The 22,744-nt window shown below is 37.7% G+C and overlaps 1 protein-coding gene across 1 annotated transcript in view; it reads right to left on the bottom strand.

Moving 5' to 3' along the window:
• The window catches only part of cacna1ba (calcium channel, voltage-dependent, N type, alpha 1B subunit, a), a 108,618-nt gene that overhangs the window by 19,157 nt on the left and 66,717 nt on the right, over window positions 1–22,744 (bottom strand). Inside the window, exons 19-31 of the mRNA XM_084413158.1 lie at window positions 20,372–20,407; window positions 16,638–17,420; window positions 15,653–15,837; window positions 14,854–14,974; window positions 13,486–13,615; window positions 13,293–13,352; window positions 12,090–12,196; window positions 6,509–6,605; window positions 4,497–4,657; window positions 3,422–3,559; window positions 2,411–2,612; window positions 980–1,144; window positions 5–115 (exon numbers count right to left, since the gene is read on the bottom strand). Of these exons, the coding sequence (XP_084269284.1) occupies window positions 5–115; window positions 980–1,144; window positions 2,411–2,612; window positions 3,422–3,559; window positions 4,497–4,657; window positions 6,509–6,605; window positions 12,090–12,196; window positions 13,293–13,352; window positions 13,486–13,615; window positions 14,854–14,974; window positions 15,653–15,837; window positions 16,638–17,420; window positions 20,372–20,407 (2,296 nt within the window). The remainder of the gene's footprint in view (window positions 1–4; window positions 116–979; window positions 1,145–2,410; window positions 2,613–3,421; window positions 3,560–4,496; window positions 4,658–6,508; window positions 6,606–12,089; window positions 12,197–13,292; window positions 13,353–13,485; window positions 13,616–14,853; window positions 14,975–15,652; window positions 15,838–16,637; window positions 17,421–20,371; window positions 20,408–22,744) is intronic.

Here is a 22,744-nt window from a genome sequence, read left to right as displayed (position 1 = left end):
TTACCAAGGGTCCGAAAGCAATAATCTTGAGAACACACTCCATTGAAAAGAGAGCAGTGAAGACAATGTTGAGATACTTGAGCATTGCTTCGTAAGACTCATTCGCCCCATGGAACTGCAGGTATAAGAAGACAAAGGGAAATCTTTTATTTATTTTAGTATTATTTCGTTAAAACAAAAAGTTATCAGCAAAACCAACGGTGATAAACAGGTTCGATTTTGTCCATAAAGTTGTGTCAAATGTATTGATAAAAGTATTGGGGAGAATCTGTGCTCATTTGATCAAGTGAGGTTAGTAAAGAACACTGAAAAAGTAGGAAGTTACCCACAAAACCATAATTTACCTAGATTGTTTTACTTTTGAGTTTTTTGTAATTCTTATTCTCAATGGTGTTTATCTATAGATTTGCCTTACTGTGATGCAGAAATGTAGCATATTACAGTAGAAAAGATTATTTAAATGAATACAAAAACATGATGTATAGTACCACCGTTCAAAAGTCTAAAGTCAGTAGAAAAAAGTATCTTATGCTCACCAAGGCTGCATTTATTTTATCAAATGGAGTAAAAAGAGTAATAGTGACATATTACAAATAAAAAATTTCAGCAGCCATTACTCCAGTCTTAAGTGTCGCTGATTTGGTGCTCAAGAAATATTTCTTATTATTATCAATGTTAAAAACAGCTGTGCTGCTTACTGTTTTTGTGGAAACAGTGATACTGTGATTTTTTTTAAGGATTCTTTGGTGAATAGAATGTTTAAAAGAATACCTTGCACAAAAAATGATATATTCCATTCAATATTAATGATAATAACAATCTTACTGATCTCAAACTTCTGAATGGTACTGTAAATATTTTTTATGATTTACCAAATGGTTAGAAAAAGGAAATGTGCGAAATTAATGAAAATTTCATCAAATTGTCAAGTAACTCTCCAAGGACTCTAGTGTTACTGAAAGAAAAATGACCAAATTACCTTCATCATGAGCACCACAGTGTTGAGGGCTATCATGATCATGATGGAGTACTCAAATGGTGGAGAGACCACGAACTTCCACAAGCGGTACTGAAAGGACTGCTGGTTCTGTGGCATATAACGGGTCAGCGGTTTGGCATTGATAGCAAAGTCGATGCAGGCTCTCTGAGAAGAGAAACAGCAATAAAGGAATTAATTTGCAATACAGACACACAGACAACTACTGTTTCCCATCTTTATCTTTCAGAAACAGGCTAAAGTCACATTTTCCTAATCTAACTAATCAGAAATGCCATAAAAAGAGCAGCAACAACAACTGTGGAAGATATACAGTAGTCTAACCTGTTGAAGAACAAGAAAACAGACTCGTAATTGAGCTGATATTTTCTGGCTGCGCTGCTGTGAATGTTGATGATAAATGACTTCTCCTGAGGTCCGGGTTTTTACCACAGTTTGTGAGTCATGTTAGGCTGGCATATGGAGAGGGAGAGAGTGAAACAGCACAGGCTCTGCAGACGACTGGGCCCGTCTAATGGGGCCTCAGAGGAAATGGGGCAGGAACATCTTGCTGACTGCTCTTCCATGGGGCTGGCTGTCTCTGTGTGTGTCTTTAGACACTGTGCGTCACTGTATGAATGTATACCTGTTTCTGAACATGTGTTTAGGTGTGTGTGTGTGTGGTCCGCCGCAGGCACATGCATTAATTCTGTCAAAATTTCCTACCTGGCCATCTGCAACTGTTTCCATGGCTGGCTTGACTGTAGGTACCATATCACATCATTAAACACTATAAAACTCCTCCAGTGTTTGTAAGAGGAAAATTAATGTTTGTCTCTGTATCTCTTACGTCAGCCTAAAAGCAACTTTCTTTTTGTTGATAACTTGTTCAAATCTAAACTATATATTTTTTTACATTCCAAAAAACATTATTTTCTATAAGAAGTTAATTGTAATAATAATAATTAATAAATAAAAAACACACATTTTATAAATAATATAATAATATAATATAATAATAAAAAATATATTTTTTAATATATTATAAAATATATTTAAAAATATATATATTTTTAGGTATAACTGCAAAATAGTAATACTGTTCATCATATTTTTAATGATGTCAAATACCAAATGCATAAATATTTTTATGATGCCAAATAACAAATAATTTTACCACATCTGCCAATTGCAAGTGAAATTAGGAAATTATATATTATATTATATTATATTATATTATATTATATTATATTATATTATATTATATTATATTATAGAAAAATAGTATTTGTCCTAATTACAATTTTTTTTCTCTTGTTGGATTTTGTACCAGTTCATAGCTATATTTTGTCTTCAGGGTAGGATTTCAAGAATGAGTTGGTTACATAATGTGGATTTGTGGGGCGACGATGTCTGAACGTTATTCAGTCATACCTCATTCTTCTCCAGACTGCACTCTGACAAGGCCTTATCACCCTGTTCCTGGAATGTGATGATTATCAAGGCCACAAAAATGTTGACGAAGAAGAAGGGGAAGACTACAAAGTAGACCACATAGAAAATGGACATCTCAATGCGGTAGCCTGGACTGGGACCCAGGTCCTCAAAAGTGGCGTCTACAGAGTGCTTCAAAACCCTGTGCGAAGACAAAATGACATCATTACACCCTAACGTTTAAGATGATAAAGTGCCTTGTGGAAGACAGACATACATAGTTTTACTTCACCCTCAAATTGTAGATCTAAGACAATAAAATCACAGCATAATCACACAGATAACAGTTTTAACTGGTTAGGTTTGATTCATTTAACAGATTTTTTTTTTTTTTCATTAGCAGTGCGGCCAAAGTAATAAACATAAAAAAAACGAAAAAACTAAATTTAAGCAAGTGAGTTCCTCCAGATTGTGACAATGGGTCTTAACCTGAGGCATTTTTACAAATCATGCATCATTCAATTACTAATACACTGACATGATCTAATTAAACGATTAAAACCTGAGAGGGCAGGGAAGAAAACAGACTTGCACACCAGGGGAAGAAGAACACTGACCCCAACAAGCTTGTGAACAACTCAATAAATCACAGTCAATTACAATGGCTTGTCCAGCACATTCATGAGTTTGGCAGTGAGTTTGGGCTGATGCTGATTCATGAACGGCTGCCTACTCGGCCTCCTGAGAGCTGTGCTCTACCAGTATCACAGAGCCTCAAAGAGCACTTCAAACATATTATGGCCTTTAAAGTGAGAGAATAAAAGGCCACTGAGGGGGTCAGAGGACACAAGGGAAGTGTTTGAAGAGGACAGAAGCTTTTATGGGTTTCTAATCCCAGCAAAACATACTGAATAGCAAATGGTTGTACTATATATACCAATACCAATATACCAAAATATACCATCAAATCTGTGATATAAATGTAGTTAGGGACCGTGTCTGCTGACTTACGTGGGCCACCCCTCTCCAGTAGAAACGGTGAAAAGAGTGAGAAACGCCCACAGCACATTGTCGTAGTGGAACTCATATTTCCTCCACTCCCTAGGCTGGGCCGCCACGTCATCCTTATCATAATCCAGAAACACCCCTCTAATAAGCACAAAGACAATAACAACAGAGACAGAATATAAAAAGGAATATCTATACGTCAATTTTCAAAGCACTGCTTAATTGAACATAGTGCTATCAGCACACTTGGAAGATGGATTAAAATGTTTATATTTTTTAAAGAATATTTTTATATAAATTATTCACAAAATGCAAATGGGGAAGTGTTTTAGAGCTGAACATAATTAGAGAAATGTACAATCACTACAGAAATGTCCATGATTTTATTTTACAGGGCTTGTTTTAAAAATGTCTTGATAGTTTTGAAAACATCAAAACTATTTCTAAAGGTTCCATAGTTGTGGGACCGAACACATTTACTCCACTCACTTCTGCATGGGTTTGGACAGTACTGCTGTATGCCTGCAGGGAGAGCTGCAGGTGTGAGATGTGCTCCTGTATACGATCACACAGATCCGCGAAAAATGACTAAAAACGATGCATTATGCATGCCAGGCCAGTAGTTGGCAATGTCACTTTGTAAAGAAATACTACCAGCCTATAGATTAAACATGATAAACATTTTCACAAATTAGCGTTTTGTAGTTTACACAGAGAGATGGTAACGGTATCATTTCAAAAACTTGCACTTTCCCGAATCCCGTTTTCAAAAGTTTGCGTTTTCAGGCCCCCAAAACACTGTTGTGTAAATGAATGACCAAAACGCATATAAAGTTTTCTGTATTTAGTTGAAAATGGTGTTGTGGTCGGCGCCGATAGCCTCGTGGTTAGCATGCCGACATACAACGCAACTGCGCCTCTAGCGACCCGAGTTCGATTCCCAGCTCGAGGTCCTTTGCCGATCCTCTCTCTCTACCCCACGCTTTTCTGTCAAAATCTCTACTGTCCTATCTGATAAAGGCCAAAAAAAAAGAAAAGAAGATGGTGTAGTGTAAGCGGCCCCTTAATCCCACTCTACCTGCAGTCTTTCTCCAGGACCTTGGACTCGTCTGTGCAGTAGAAAAACTTGCCCTTGAAGAGCTGCACAGCAATGACAGCGAAGATGAACATGAACAGGATGTAGACAATGAGGATATTCAACACGTTCTTCAGGGAGTTCACCACACAGTCGAACACGGCCTGAGAGAGAGCAGACACATAAAAATACACTCTTGTTCATTACCATTCAACTCAGGTCATAAAGCTGAATGCAGACTCATGAGAATCTGGCTGTATCCAAAATCGCCCTCTATACCCTTAAATAGGGCACTAGTGGTGTCCGAAACCATAGTGGACATTATTGAGTGCACTCATTCAATCACAATGCACAGCAATAACGAGTGTACATCTGATGTATGCTCAACAACTATAGAATACCCATAATGCCCTGTGAGAGTCACATGCCGAATTAATTCCCGTGTCTCGCCAGAAGATGGCGCACGCAGATGAATCTTCCATCCATTCATTTTCCAAACCGCTGGTCCAATGTGGCAACAGTGTAATATCATACAGAAATAAAAAATATATTTTTACTTGATTATTAATTGTTTAATAGGGTTTATACATGCTAGTTTCCATGATGAAGATAGTTCTAGTTCAAGATAAATTCATTACTACTGGAACTGCCAGTTTTCTAAGTTTCTGAATGTTGTGTTCATAATCTGATTTAATCTGCTTGCCTGTACAAAGTATGCTTTATTAACAAGGTAGACATATAGTCTTGCCGAGTTTGGTCTTTTAATGTTAGCCTACTGTCTTGATGCATTTTTTTAAGCGTTTTCTTTATAACGAGGAAACATTCGATGTGAAATTTGTGTGTTTTGAGTTCATATTTTTTCTGTCTGTCTGTAAAAGGTAAGCTATGTTTTATTAATAAGTTGTGTACTAAATGTGGTGCTTCAATATCACTTTCTTAAGCCACATTAAGCATCTTGGGGAAGAACGCTTGATTACGGTGCCGTTGTCTGGTTTAGCAGGCTACTGCCATCTAGTGGTAGCAGGTTTTCTTAGACTAGATCGACTCAGAAATGAATGTGCGCATGTTACCTGATCCACAAATGTACATCAAACTTCTTACATGCACAAAATCAGACCTACATTAATAAAAAAATCTAAGTTTTGTATTTACAACTATGTCTCTATTTGTACAAAATGCTGCACATTCATGTGTTTCAGGATTTTGCACACACAAGCTGTAAAGTATTAACTTAAATGTAGTAACACACATTTGTGAATTTGTCAAATAGATGGGTAGTTGTGCACACGTTAATAATTAGCACAAGGCCTATTCATTTATAGTTGTTTGTGTGTGGGTTGTGAAATGCTTGAAAACCATGAAAAGAAAGTCTCAAAATCCAAATGAATCAAATGAGATCTACTCAGAAAAGACATCAATGAATGCATGAGTCACCTGATCCACATATGCACGTCTTTGTTGCATGCGCAAATTATGATACACTAATACAAAAGAAAACATTTGTATTCACAAAAATGTCTCTGTTTGTACAAATTGCTACACATTCTGAATTTTGCACACGTAAGTTGAAAGGCATTTGGTTGTGGATAGTAAAACATATCTGCAACATTTATCAAGTTCATGGATAACTGTGTATGCATGTGGTAATCATTTTGAGACTAAATTCATCCCATACAGAACTGTATTCAACATTGATAATAATAAGAAATGTTACTTGAGAACCAAATCAGCATTAGAATGATTACTGAAGGATCATGTGACACTGAAGCCTGAAGTAATGGCTGCTGAAAATTCAGGCTTTGTCATCACAGGAATAAATTACATTTTAAACTATATTCAAATAGAATACAGTAATTTTAAATTGTAATTTTTACAGTTTTTATTGTATTTTAAATCAAATCAAATACAGCCTATAGCACATAAGATACTTCTTTTAAAAAATTATTTAAAGAAAAATTTATAGATATTCATGTTAAGGATTGATCTTCCCTTAACAGTGACAACAAAATATGTACCTTCAGTTTTGGTAGACGTTTAATAGTCTTCAGAGGTCGCAAGACTCGCAACACCCTCAGGGACTTGATCGTGTTGATGTCTTTGCCCTTGGTTCCTCTACACGAGTCAAAACAAGCAAATGCTCAGTAAACTCAGGATCAAACACAACACATGCTGTAGTCAAACTTCTTCAAGGCATTCATACATATCCAGACAAAACACATGAGAATGCGAATAAACATGATGTTAATGTTTCCTTCGGTTAAAATATCAATAATGCAGCATTAACTGACACTAGACTAAACATACTCACCTTCCTATCCTGACAAACACAACAGCTGAATCGCTAACAAATGAGCAGCTTTTAGAGTCATAGCTTTAGATCACTCCACTAATGGATTGGTGTTATTTCACAAAAGCACATGCTTTGGTGACAGAGTATGAAATACATTGCATGCACGTAAAATAGTTAATATCTGCATTAAACGCCCTCTATCAGAATTGTTAGCCTGTTATAGAATGATACCTTACTATTAGCACTATTCATGCATAAAATAAGAAAGGCAACATGGATTCAATCCAAATGCTGCTGTGCATCAGATTCTAACACAACAACACACCACCAATGATAACAAAGAAACCGCACCCTGAAAAAAAGGGCATTGTTTCTTTTCAGGAACCAATGCTGTTTTGAGGTTATATCAAGCTGACATGCTTCAAATGTGTCAACTTGATAAACTGACTGCATAGATTTGAATACAGTGTACGTATTCAATCAAATGGAGCTTACAGCAAGAAAAGAAAGTGGAAGGCTAAATAAAATGTAATTCAAGTTATTTCACCCTTAATGAAAAGAGCAGTCATGCTTTAGCTCCTAAATACTCAAATCATAACCGCCAAGCTTACAATGTCATTTAATGAAGTAACTGCAAGGACAAGCATAGTCGATAACTGAATCATGAGGAAATACTCAATGGTCATATGAAATAACTGAAGCCCTTCGCATTATATCGAATGCAGGCAAAGAGCACACTGAATCATATATTATTTGTGAGACATCACATTCATTCAAATAACCTTTACTAAGCCCCTATTTTGATGCAGGGCATGTGTTTTGTTGGATGTCTGACAAAATAAACTGCAGATAAATTACTATTTCTGTACCGATTCATTTTCCCAATTATCTTAATTTACAATACAACTAATTATTACACGGCTCTCTGTATTACTTGATATGTATTACTTGGTTAATTGTGACATTCTGCGGCCAGATATTTCCTACCGTCGCTCATGGAAACGCTGTATATCAATCCGCTCAAACTGCCACAACTCTCTACAAATGCAACTGGCAGCATCTTGCGTCTAAGTTATTGACTGAAGTGAAAATCACATTGGACTTTTAATATTGGTAAAGTGTTTGTATTGTTTTGGACTATTATTTTATTCTTAGCCAACATTTTAAATTGATCAAATACAGGCAAAATAAAATAATTTTTAACTCAAATAAATACTTCATATCCACACATTTATTTATTTGATGAGTAGCCGTGTAATAAGCAATATAATGTACAGTAAGTCGTCATTATAATTTGTATTAGTTTGCAGGTACCGTTTAGATCTTCCAGTGCAGCAATGGAAGAGAGAACAACAGAATATCTGAGAGGTCATATCGCATCTCATTTATTCACGGTCTCTTACTTCGATAAAGCGTTGATATAAGCAAGGCTTTGGCAGGTGTATGATTGGTGCTGACAGATGAATCAGCAGAAAATAACTTCAAGAAATTATTGTGAAAATGCTTACAATAGAAAAATCCCCAAGCAGTGATTCCCCTTCATAGCACAAAGACATATCTCAAAACAAATGACCTTCAACTACAACAGACCTTTCCATGTGCAAGAGCAAGTGGTAGTACATTTGCAGATTTCTAGCATTTACAATAATGAACAGTTACATCTTCACCCTTAGGAAGTGCCAAGGTCTACTCAAACATGCACAGTTCATACATTCTTCTAAAAGTCCAGTGAACACCAATCTAACAGCCAATCAGCAGAGACCTTACAGCATGGTCACCAATCAGCATGGTGAAGTTACTCCTTTGGCCCAATCAGAGGGCTCAGCAAGGTCATGCAACTCCACCCATGCTCCCTGATGCATATTAGTCTAGCATGCAATTACTGTACAGGGCCTGATGTTTATCCCCAAAACCCACTACAAACTATAAAGAGCCCCAATAACGTCCCACTGGACACCCTGGTAACTTTCACAGGACCCCAGATAACAATTATGGAGGAGAAATGCTGTTTCACATCAATACAACATTCACTACGAGGTTCTGATGAAAGCTATCAGTGTTATTGTAGAGGCTCCAACCCTGTACAGACACTCTCACTCTACTAATATGTAGTGACAGTAAAGAACATTATCCCAGTCAGCCCCGGGACAATGAAGAATAGAGGAGATTTATCAAGGAGAAAAGAGAATATTGGGGGTTCCCCACCTGTTAACGCTTTGATGTGATCTAATAAATGAGAAGAACACAAAGCAAAAGGCAAAACATTATGACATACTGAGAACAGTAAGTACCTCTGCACTAACAGTAAACCACATCATCCTTTCAGAACATTGCACATGATATTTCAATGAGAATGAAAGAGACTATCATGAGCGCCATCACATTCCTTTGTGAGACTAAAATATGAGGCATAATGGCTGTATGCTGGAGAAACATTTGTGGCAGTGTTTCTAGGCAAATGTTTTGGAAACTGGCAAAAAGGAGGAAGAGGCTTTGTATGGTGGGAGAAACAAGACACTTCCAACTGCCGTTCATTTCTTTTAAGGATGTAACAGAATGACAGCTTCTTTTGCTGGAGTCTGCAGAGATGAAGGGGACACTTGACACAGAGGGAACATCTGAGGGTGGATTTGAAAACCAACACAAACAAGATCTTGTGCGAATACCAAGACATGCCCGACTATAAGAGATGGTGGAGCCGTAGATCTGATTCATATCGCGCTTATGAATCCTGAGCATGGTTGAAAGATGCCAGCAAATGGTTATAAACCTAAAATGTATAGCATTGTTATACTTTATTGTACAACTGTTAGTTTTGGTCAGTTGGCACATGGGCAAAATGTTATATCTAGGGATGCATGATATCTTGGTATCATATCGTTTACAGGCTCGTAATATTTGAGATTTTTAATTTATCAGTTGATATTGGAAATTTAATTGTTAATGCTTATTTCCCCTATTTTAACATTTGGATCACGGTTTCTGTCCGTCATCTAACATTGACAAAGTTAATTCTTAAAAACACAAGTTATTTAATAACACAGTTTTATTCCATTTTAAGCTAAATTGAGCTTTTCAAAATTTCAAAATGAATAACCATTATACCTAAAAAAACAAAAACAATTTCATACATTATAGTTGTATTTTAGTGTTTTAATTTAACATGTATTTAGTCAAAACAGTATACAATTGTAATCAGTGCATCCCTAGTTATAACTCTATTTCAAGCTTTAACTGTTAAAGATCTGGCCAATCACAGCAGCCACATTTGCAGTACCACATCTGAAAACATGCAGAAAGATGAGCATGGAAATGTTTGTATTCTCATGCCCGCCAATTCAATGGAGTTCCGATGTGATGTTTGAAGTGAACGATGTTTCAATCGTTGGCCTAAAAAGCCAGATCCTGATATACCACTCCAACACAAGTGAACAGGTCTTCTTTGATATGATATGACACATGCACTGATCATCCTGTCTGAGGTCACTGTGCGTATCGTCCAGGATGCTCCATATTCAGTAAGTACTGTAGACCTACTGAAAATGGTAGGAATCTTTAACAGTAACATATCAATAGTGTCTGCCCTCAATGACAACGGAGGATTAAATGACATGAAGAAGAAGAATCAAGCTCGTTTGCTGAGAATGGGCGAGTGATGCTAAATTATGGATTATGGAGAGGCTGAAACACTTCCCATGCTTCAACACTTGCCTATGGGGTAAATATTATTTGACTCATACAGTGACAGGCAAGAAGACGAACAGTGAAAAGGAGAGACAGAGACAGAAACAAAGACAGAGAGAGTTAAGGCGTTACCCCATGAAGCTCCTTCAAGCGATTCCAGGCAGAGAGAAACAGAGGAAGAGAGGAAAGTCAGTGACAGCACATCAATTCACTCACATTTAACACGCCTTTGACATGACAACACAGCAACAAACATAAAAACGAACAGGAAGAAGGACAGATTAGTCAGTACAGCTCTGAGACCCCTTTATTCTGAAGCAATATTCTAGGTATTGCACCCAATCTTTTCTCCGGTTGTCTTACTCATTGAAAATAAACTGACGTGGCGGGAAACAATTTCTGAGCTCTGATCTCACTCTCACGCTGACCAAGAAAGTCTTGGTGGTTCAATTAGTTAAGAAGCTTGGTGGGGACACCACCAAACCAGTATCCCATTCCGATCACAAAGTCTTGCTGGTTCAATTAGTTAATAAGCTTGGTGGGGACACCACCAAACCAGTATCCCATTCCAATCACAAAGTCTTGGTGGTTCAATTAGTTAAGAAGCTTGGTGGGGACACCACCAAACCAGTATCCCATTACAATCACAAAGTCTTGCTGGTTAAATTAGTTAAGAAGCTTGGTGGGGACACCACCAAACTAGTATCCCATTACCAATAAATGAAATGCACCCAGATCTAAATATATACACGAATATGATACAAATAAAGTAAGAAGTACATTCCTTGAGACCTTGTATCACAGAGCTGATGGATATCATCAACAATTTCTAGTCAATTAAATTAGATGTCAGGCAGTGGAGGGGTTTGGGCATCATGTGAAGTCAAACACCCCACTTATTTCATCAAGCAATATTATACAGCACCAGCAAATCATAACATTACAGCTCTTTTCTATTTCTGTTGAACTGGTAAGTGTTTCTTATAGCAGCTAATTGCATTTCCTTAAAACTAAAGCATTTCAATGGCCCTTCCATAACTGTACAGGACATGAGCGAACAGATGATCGTATCAGACAACTCCTTTATTAGCTCCCTCTCACACACACACACACACACACACACACACACACACACACACACACACACACACACACACACACACACACACACACACACACACTCACACACTCACACACTCACACACTCACACACTCATTCTTTTTGAGACTGCATTCTCAAAAGTGCAATAAAATGCTGTCAACTGACCCACATCTCTGAGAGAAAAACAGGAAGGTCAGTGGATCAGTGGGAGTTGGCAAATACCTTAATCAAAGCTTAGTTTTCTTGAGGAATAATGAATGAGAGGAATTTAACACATAATAAATGTCCAATACAAAGATAGGCAAAGATCAAAGGCACTCTTGTCACACTGTGGGGATAAGTGTAGAGTAAAACCTTTAAAACAAAGAGAAAATAGTATTCTAATAGGTGACTCAAATTACAAAGTATTTTAGTCAAGATCAATGCTAAAAATTCAAACACGCTTAAGTAAAGTTTTTAGTTAAAAGTGCTCTAACTTATAGGGATTTGTGTAGGTTTTTGTAAATGAAAGGCAACTTACGAGAATGTGAATGCCACCAGTGCACCACTGACCACAATAAAGTCCAGAATATTCCACAGATCTCTGAAGTAGGAACCAGGATGCAGCAATAAACCCAAATCCACCATCTTTTCAAAGGAGAAGCATAAATATGAAAGATTATTGCACCATCACCATCACTACAGCCATCAAAGCACTATTTCTGTAACAAATTGCCTATAACAATTCATTTCAAGACAATTACTGACAGACTTCATATTGCTCGCCGTGAGCAACATTCCCATTATTATACAGAGTCCTAGTAAGTCTTTTATTGTCAAGAATATGACTGTTTGGTACAATAAAATGTTATAGATATTTGACCGATTTATTTGTTAAAAGTCTGTAAGTTACTGTACTGAAGAGCGAAAAAATACAAAATAACTTGTATTTCAGACAAAGTTTGAAAAGTTATTTGATATTAACTTCTTGTTTATGTCTTGCGCCATTAGTGTTGCATTTTTTAAATATGTCAGTTCAGCTTTTAAAAATGTGTCTCAAGATGTATCACAAGAGCCCTGTTGCACTCCATCTAACTGTTTATGAACACAAGAACATGTCCTATGTGAATCATCTTAATTAGACCAACTAGTTGACCAGTCGATCAGGCAAACCACTCACTAATAATTTATGAAAATATAGAGTTTGCCACATGCCTGATATAAAAATGGGTCAATGTGCTTCACAATGTGCTTGCTTAGTTGGGGACACTTAATATTCAACAATATTATTGATCTGCCTGCATTGACACCATTATATAAGAAATGAACTGAGCTGGATGATGACATCACTGTTTTCTCCAGAGTGGCTATATATATATATATATATATATATATATATATATATATATATATATATATATATATGAACTAAATTAATAACTTTTTTACAACAAAAATTAACCATCACTGACTGAACTTACTTAAGCTGGACTCTGACACAATTTTCTTCTAGATCTGCTGTACAGCAGAAACAAACTTTGTTTCATTATTTTCCTGTTATCACTGTAAAGCTGATTTGAAACTATCTGTATTGTAAAAAGCGCTATATAAATAAAGGTGTCTTGACTTGACTTGACATAGAGAGACTGGCACCAAATATCCACATCTCAGGTCATAAAAGGACTTTTGGATCACGTCTCCAGTGAGATATCCAATTAAACACTGTAATGTACCATAAAATTACCTTAATGACCATCTCAAATGTGAAAACACCAGTGAAGACATAGTCCAAATACTTTAGGACCTATGAAGCGAAGAGTAAAATGATCATCAGATTATCATCAGTCATTTGGGACATATTGGAAAATGAGGTCAAACACTGATAAAATCTGACTTTAAACAGCAAGGTCAGCACAGACGAAACATATGAGCAACTCATTGTTCCTAGGAGCATTGGCTAGGACTGGGTCTTCCGCAGCCAGGGCTATACTGCTCATGGCAATGACCACCAGGATACACATCTCAAAGTAGCGCAGACTCACAATATAATGGCACAGACGCCTCACCCTGCACAAAAAAAAAAACACACACTATGAGAGTGAGGCTGAAGGCAATTACATAATGAAGTCTGACACCTAAACATTACTTTAAATCTACAGACAGATACATTTAATTAACCACCGATAATTAAGTAATAATTCAGTAATAATAATAGTAGACACGGTCAGGTCAACACTCTTGTGGCATTAATATATAGTAAAATAAATCTAATCCCATATTGTTACACCAACAGCTGGCAGACATGGCAGACAGCTGCATTTGCAATTGCCCATTAAAAACACAGATTTACGTGGAGGTTTATGGGGTTGGATGCCTTATAGACTCAAAAGATCTTAAATAGTTCACCTTAAACTCACACAATCAAACTTTACAATCATTCTTAGGGATGTTTAAGACAAGTAATAAGCAAAAACGTTTGCAGATATAAATCTATTGGTGGTTTGCCAGATACCATCTACAAACGCTGTGTGTGAAAGTTTAAGAAGCCACTCACCAGTGTTAAGGAAGCTAATTTGCTACTCATAATTTACAGTAGGAGCAACAATCAATGTCAGCATGAAATGAAAATTCACTGTATTTTCTGTTTTCAATATATTTTCTAAATGCATGTTATTTATCTTATTGTGAATGACGTATCCATACATGTTTCATTTTTTTTTACCTAATAACTTTTAACCAAAATACCATAATTTAATCTTAATGAAACTACATACTTCTCTCTGGTGACGTATGCTAGACTTCTCCAATAATTTAGCTTGCTGAAACCCCATCCATTTCTTACAATTGACTATAAGATCTGCTTCCATCCAATCATCAACAGATGGATAGAAATCCCAGCCTCATATATTTTTCTTTTTTGAAATATTCTGTTTCACTTGGATGTACCTCACAATATGGAAAATGTCTGTTGCTACTTCCATTTCATTGTGACTTTAAAATGAGCTACAAGTCTGAGGCTACTGTTTGATGTCTGAACACTACTTGAAGGCAAGCATATTATCTGAGTGTGTACTTGATATCCTCACTGACTGCTGCTTGTTGACAAAAAAATAGCTTGTTACTAGAAAGCCTTTTTTGAATGTAAGCTACTGTCAAGCAATCGAAAAAAATTGTTGAAGGGATATTTCTGGTTCAATGCTCTAACAACAGTATTTGTGACATTGCACTGGAATAAATGTTTAAATACACACGGTTTTGAAAGTTTATTCAGACATGTTCCCTAGAACTACCACACACAGACTCACGGATTGTTTGGGCTGAAGATGAACATGGAGCTGAAAGGGAGGATGGGGCGAGTGCTGCTCTGGTTCAGATCCTCCAGATTCTTCTCAGTCATGGGCATCGTCTCGCTGTCTATACTGTTCACTGAGAAGAAAAGCAAATGTCACTTTTGTTAGACCAACATTGGCTTCCAGTGTTAAAGGGGTGGTTCACCCAAAAATGAAAATTCTGTCATTAATTACTCACCCTCATGTCGTTCCTCACCTGCGCGTTCACGAGAGCACCACGACACATGCGTGACCTCGCGTGCGTGTTCCTCTGCTTGTAAACACAGCCCTGCGTTTACGGGTCATATGTCAGAACGCCTACTCCTGGTCATCACAACAAGCATGCGTCGTGGTGCTCTCGTGAACGTGCGTTGAAGACTGATACGGAAGATAAAAAATTGTTGAATAAAGTCGTTATTTTGTTTTTTTGGTGCACAAAAAGTATTTTCGTCGCTTCATAAAATTAAGGTTGAACCACTGTAGTCACATGGACTATTTTAATGATGTCTTTCCTACCTTTCTGGGCCTACAAAGTGTTAATTAAATAGCTGTCAATTCAGCCCCCCCTGAGCCATCGGATTTCATCAAAAATATCTTAATTTGTGTTACGAAGATGAACAAAGGTCTTACGGGTTTGGAACGACATGAGGGTGAGTAATTAATGAAAGAATTTTCATTTTTGGCTGAAACTTGAAAAAGTGGCACACAAATGTGAGTGTAAAATGAGTTAAAATTAGCCATCATGACCTGATATGACTAAATGAGAAATACTAACTGGGAATAAGGGTCGTTTCTCCTGGGGGAGATGTGATGGTCACAGGTATGTGTGTGCCCATTCCTCCAGTCTGACCAATATTTCGCTTGTTGTCCGAGTCTTCTGGTTTCTCAAGACACCATCGGTTCCCATCTGAAGGCTGATGGGGATTTATAGCCAATGAATCTCCTCCCATGTCCATGTGCCTGGAGCAGGGAGTCAAACCAAATTTACACTTTGATTTTTGGTCATGAAAGACTCTGAACTGAAAAGACTGTTCAGTATTTCTGAACTAATCTTTTAAGTGAATAAATCATTCTCATTCAAATACATTCACTGACTTGTATTTCAGAGTATATTATCGGTTGGACAAACTCAATAAATAGAACCTTCAATGAATGAGTTGGTGTTTTCAGTGTGGATTGGCTCAGTGAGGCATCAAACTAATTGGGATTTATAAATAAACTAAATGCACAAAGCATCTCATGTGAATGAGGATGTGCTGACTGACAAATCACTTACCATGATTATGAAACACTCTTCCTTGAATCTTAGATATATACACAAGCACATTTTTAGAAACAATAAGATTTGTTTCTGGCTCAAAATGTTTCTGAACTAATCTGTTGATTACATGAATTTGCTTAAAGTACACAAAATGTCACTCACTGGTCAACAAAAAGAAAGTTACTGAAAGAATCAATGAACAAATATGAATTAATCTTTTTGTCACTGGGATGAATCAAAATCCCCACCACTGGAGGCATCATTGCTCATATACGAATAAGATCACTGGTTCAGCACATGGTTCAGTTTCTATGTACAACTTGGGAACAAATGTGCTGTTTAAGCTAAGAAATAATAAAAAAATACAAATATGTTCACTAGTGTCGTAGCTAGTGGAACATGGTTCAGTTTTCTTTGTAAACTTTAGAACAAATGTGCTCATCAAATTAAGAAAAAAAAAAAAACATATTTTAAAACCTATTTGAGAAGAAAGTTTTACCTGTGACTGGCAGACTTGCCCTCCTCCTTCTCTCCATTCTCTTGTTGCTCCTCTCCTTCCAGCGTGGACTGAGCTTTACTGGTTCGCGGCCTGTGCCGCCTCCGCCCTCCATTACCTCCGTTTTCCCCCCTGGAGCACCTTTCTCCCTCTCTTGTTCCTGATCGTGAGCCGTCCTTCTGCCTGGACCGCCGTTCGCTCTTCCCCCCAGCACTGACCACCCCATTACCCTCCCTGTTATGCCTGTGGGAGTGATGGTGACGGTGTTCTCTCTCCCCACCTCCCACTCCCTCGTCCACTGAGCTCTGGTGGTGATGTCTGCGGCCCCCCTCGCCCTTCCCCTCCTTACACCGTGTCCCATCATGCTCCTTACTGCGGCTGTGATGAACGTGATGCCGGCCTTCTTTGCCATGCCCGGTGTCACCGTTTTCATTGGTCTCATTGGAGGGACGCTCCCTGTGACGGTGGTGCTTGCGCGGTGCATGCGACTGCGGGGGCTCCATCCCAGGGGGGACTCGTTCCTCCAGCGTGCCACCCTCCCCTTGCAAATTCTGGGGTTTGTCCCAGCCTCTGTTAGGGCTAATGCGGCCGTCACAGTTAGGTTCCACCACCAGAGGCCGGTCGAGGTGGGTTTTGATGTCAGGGCGGAGGTGGAGGTTGGAAGTCAGCCTGGGGTTGAGCTCCTCTTGGTACAATGCCTCACTGCTGGCCAGCATGTGCTTCCGAATCTGGGTGGTGCGCTGCTCCCACACGGACATCATCTTTAGAGAACGTTGCTGTTCTTTACTAGTGAAGATTTAAGGAAACAAATCTATTAGCCTCAGACAGACAAATTTAAATAAAACAATTAGGCATGGTGTTGACGTTAGTCCCCATCCATGTCGAGACCCCCTTTCATGATGGTGATTTTGTGTTTGCTTTCACTTAAAAATCCTAATTGAAATTGGGCTTAATTTTGGATGGCTGCAACTTACACAAGCTAACAGTGTTGTATTCGAGACAAGTTCATGCTCCCGAGTCCATGACAAGACCAAGACCATGAAAATATGGTCTTGGACTAAGACTTGAGGATCAATGACCATTAAAATATGGTCCCCGAGTCCATGACAAGAACATGAAAATATAGTCTTGGATTTAGACATGAGGACGAGGACCAAGACCATGAAAATACGGGAGCATGTGGATTCTGTCTTGACTCTGACTGGTATCTTTTCTGGGTCTTGACTCAAACTCAAATGAGCTGGTTTCAGCTACGACAGAAATGCGGAGTGATACAAATAGTGAAAAGTTCCAGTGCTGCTGGACTAAATATTAGTGTTCTTGGAACAGTGTTTGTCCAAGCAGATTCTAAGCAGGATAAATACTGTTGAATAAATAAAAAGAAGGTCTTTATGGATGCCAGATTACAAAGATTAGTCATGGTCATGCTTTACTCATCCTGCAAATGTTTGTGAGCAATGGTTTGGGTAATGAAGTTTAATCATGCATTCTACACCTGTGTCACACAACAAGTGTAGAATATTTAGAGGGGTTTGCCAGGTTTAATGACCTAATATCTATCCCTTCCTTATGAGGAATAGTTTACCCTCAAAATAACTTTTGCCATTGTTTAATCATCCCCATCTCATTCCAAACCTGTTCTTCCATGGAATAGCAATGGAGAAATAAAAAAAAATGGAAATTCACTGAGATTCGACTTAAAAGAATGATTCACTCATGAATCTGACTTTTCTTTTTTTCTCTCTAATGAACTTGCCAAAAATATACTAAGGTTTAAAAGGTTGGGGTCAGTACTTTTCTTTTTCTTTTTTATTAATACTTTTCTTCTACAGTGCCACATTAAATTGATCAAAAGTGACAGTAAATACATTTATCTTTTTCAAATTGTTCAAATGAAAAATAAATCTATTCATTAAAGAATCCTGAAAAAAGCAACATGGTTTCCAAATAAACATTAAGCAGCACAGCTGTTTACAACATTGATAATAAGGAGAAATATTACTTGATCACCAAATCAGCATATTAGAATATAGAATGTTACTGTTACAATATTATTATAGTATTTTATATTATAAAATTTTAAAGTATTTTTGATCAAACAAATGCAGCCTTGGTGAGTAACAACATTCAGTTCAAAAACATTTTAAAATCTTACCAACCCCAAACTTTTGAACTGTGTGTGTGTACAGTATGTGTGTGTGTTTGATCCTGGTATTCCCTACATTATGGGGACCAAATTTCACCACAAGTATAGTAATACAAGTAAATTTTGACTTTGTGGGGACATTTTTTTTTTTGGTCCCCATGAGGAAACAAGCTTATAAATTATACAGAATGATATTTAAAAAAAAAAAATCAAAAATAGCAGAAAGTTTTCTGTGATGGATATGTTTAGGGGTAGGGTTAGTGTAGGGGATAGATTATACAGTTTGTACAGTATAAAAATCATTACGCCTATGGAATGTAACCATAAAACGTGTGTGTGTGTGTGTGTGTGTGTGTGTGTGTGTGTGTGTGTGTGTGTGTGTGTGTGTGTGTGTGTGTGTGTGTGTGTGTGTGTGTGTGTGTGTGTGTGTGTGTGTGTGTGTGTGTGTGTGTGTGTGTGTGTGTGTGTGTGTGTGTGTGTGTGTGTGTGTGCATTTTTTCCTTGGAACAAATCCAGTCATGTGGATTTGGAACGACGTGAGAGAGAACAAATGATGACAGAAGTCTCCTATATTTCATCTTATTTCTTATTCAGTTAGTTAGCATGAAAAATATGAATCAAGACAAGTAAAGAAAAGGAAAGGAAAAGATTGAGCTGGGTAACACATCTACAATTCTCTGTTCTCCACATCACTTTATTCTGAGCACACCTCTAGCAGGCAGGCCGTGTACCAGGGAGCAGGCTGGAGAAGTGAACTACAGCAATGTGTAGACAGGTGATGGGAAAGAGAAAGCTCTCTGAGGCTGGGAGAGAGTGGGGAGACTGATTATCAGACATTATTCACTGCTTAAGTGCTAACAGGGCTTTGCAGTGTGAATCCGTCCTGAGGTCAGACTGTACCTCTTGTGAACTAGCAGGACGAGGTGGTGCAAACTCTCTGATTTTACAGTATGACAGAACCTCATGGTGTGATAATCATTTCCCTTTTCTGTTTATTTGACTTTTGGCCATGTTATTTATAATAGGTAGCAGAGAGACCAAAAAACAAAACAAAAAATTGGCTCTAAGGCTCATGTGTCAGAGCATGTGAACTACTCACTACACCACAGTTTTCTTTCAAATATTAACATACTTAGCAAAAATATGGACTGAGATGTTCTCAACGTGCAAAACAACATAGTACTTTAAAGCTGCTGTAAACAATGTTAGCTATCTTGCTAACTTCTGGCTAATCGCTCTAGCTTTGCTAAGTCTCTGGCTAATAAAAACCATTCACAGCTTCATCAAACTCTGAATTTTAAGTGTGGTATTGACTAAAAATGCTTACAACAGCTTTAAAGTGCAAAGAGTGAAATGTGATCGATGAATGATTTTTTACGGCTGTCCAAGGGTTAAAAATGAAATCAAAGGTTAACATTGACATACTGTATATGTATGAATGTGGGGCAAGATTCTGGAATGTCCCATATAGTCCACATTGTCAAACACTATGAGGTGCGTTGTGAATGAGTATTAGTCTTTTGTCATACAGATGATCAAAATACGTCCATTCATGTACTGTAGAAGTAATCATGCCCTGCTGTACCATTACCTCAAGTAGTGATGTGCAGGGGAGCAGACATAACTCCTAAAACACATACAGCACACATTGAAATACACAGATACACACAGACACGCTAAGAGTCCCCACAGTGCCACAGAAAACACGTCAGAAGACAAACATCAAGAAAATCAGAAAAGAATAAAGATGTATCAAAGACAGACAGTAGAAAACGAATGGTGGAAAAATTAAAGAATGTACGAAACAGTGGAGAGAAGTGAGATGATGGCAGACTTATCCAGACTCTCTACAACACTTAAATCTTCAGTACTGCTCAAACTGAACCATTACTGGAATAGCTATAAAAACAAAAAAAACTTAAAAAAAAACTGTCATTATTCACTCACCCTCATTTAGTTACAAAGCCGTAGGACTTTTTATTCTGTGGAACACAAATGTTTAATGTTCTAGTCACTCTTTTAAATATAATGAAAATCAATGAGGACTGGGGCTGACAAGTCCCAAAATGAACCATAAAAGCATAATAATGGTATTTCAAATTACTTTTGTGCTATATTTCAAATCATCTGAAGCCATACGGCAGCTTTTGTGCCCGAAACAGACAGACTTTTAATTGTTACTGACATAAATCTTGACATTATAAGTTTGAGCACATCAGAGAAGTATTAATGTCCAATTCATGAATGAATCATTCAGACCTGTTTTGTGAACTAGATCAATCGATTCATCGAAAAGAATGATTCATTCATGGGCATGATGGCTGAATCTGAAATCGCCCCCTAAACCCTCATTCTCTATTGCCTACGTTAGTCCACTAATACTGTTCACTTGAAGGAGTGAATGAAAAGGAGTGAGCGAATTCGGACAGCCGTTGAGCATACATCGGTTTTACACTCGTTGTTGCAGTGCAATGTGGGATTGAATAAGTGCACTCAATAACGTCCACTATGACACAACTACAAATGGCTGTCCCCTCAAATAACGCCCTATTTGAGGGTATAGGGGCTGATTTCGGATTCAGCCGATGACTGATCGGTTCTCAGAATCAACTCACTGAATCAATGATTTTGCAGTAAACAGTCCACTGGAGGGGAAATGTATCCCCTCCAGTGAATAATCATGATAATTCATGATAAAAGCATGAAACACACATTAATGTGTCTGTGTCTCACATAAAGTTAGTGTTATAACTTTAATTATATTTTTGTCTTGTAACAGCGACAGTCCTCATTCACTTTTATTATGTGAAAAAAATCACTATTTTTGCTCAATGGAAGAACATAAGTCATACAGGTTCGGAATGATATGAGGGTCAGTAAATGATGAACGACTTTTCATTTTAGGGTAAACTGTTCCTTTAAAAGCATCAAAGACTAATTAAATAAACGAATTAATCTATCAGTAGCTTGAACACGAATGTCTTTAAAATTTTAGCTTCTCAAAAGATTGACGAGCCAACTTCTGTGATTCTAATTCCAAATATTCTATTTAATTGTACGTGTAACGTGTGTGTGTGTGTGTGTGTTCGCTCTCACAGTGGGTTTGTCTGACAGGAGTGCTGACTCATTAGGCACTAGCAGTAGCAGAAGCTCTAGTAGTGATGCTCACTGGGAAACAGACGGCCACTTCTCAGAACAGGGCTCAATGCCAACAGCAGCCAATGAACCCAGCGAACAGTTAATCTAGTATCCAGAAACTTGTCTGACCCGCTAGCTAAAGAAACACGGCAAACATAACGTTACAAAAGAAAGTAATTAATCCACTGATGAAGTTGCAGTAAACTGAAGCAGATTAACACTGATAGTTTACTTAAAGTCCACACTTGTACTTTTTTACAGCAACACTTTACAACAGCTTTCATTAACAAGACATTTTAACATTTAAAATGGTTTTCAGTAAAGAAAGAAAAGAAAGCCATTTTAAATGTTACCCTTCATTCATTGTATTCTTAATGGCTTCTTATGACCCATATATTTCCTCAGTCATCTGTTAAACTATGAGCTACACTGTGAACGACTCTGGTCAGCGAGACTAGTTCGGCTGTCTGGCATCATATAAGAGCAGTGTGCTGGGACAGAGGAGGAGAGGAGATTTGAACAGAGAGTAAATGAACTCACGGTGAATGAGAGCTGGAGTTGGAGGAGCTGCATGAAACAGCACCGGGAATTGGCCTTATAAAACTGCATATGCCAAAAACAAAAACCATCAGAGGGGAAAGAAATAGTTTGGTGGGGTAGGAGTCAGTGTACAGGGACTACAGCTGTCAATCACTCTGACTCTAACTCCACCCAACTCAATGGGAAGTACATATCAACAATAGTGTGACTTCAAAACAGAATGAAAAGCAAAACAGGCGAGAAGGCATTACAGTATTAAGAAAGACATTGAAATTCCAGGTGCATT

Source organism: Rutilus rutilus (genome assembly GCF_951802725.1).
Source record: "Rutilus rutilus genome assembly, chromosome: 7".
Lineage (NCBI taxonomy): Eukaryota > Metazoa > Chordata > Actinopteri > Cypriniformes > Leuciscidae > Rutilus > Rutilus rutilus.
Note: the sequence above shows the minus strand (reverse complement) of the source record. Positions and strands in the feature narration are given on the sequence as shown.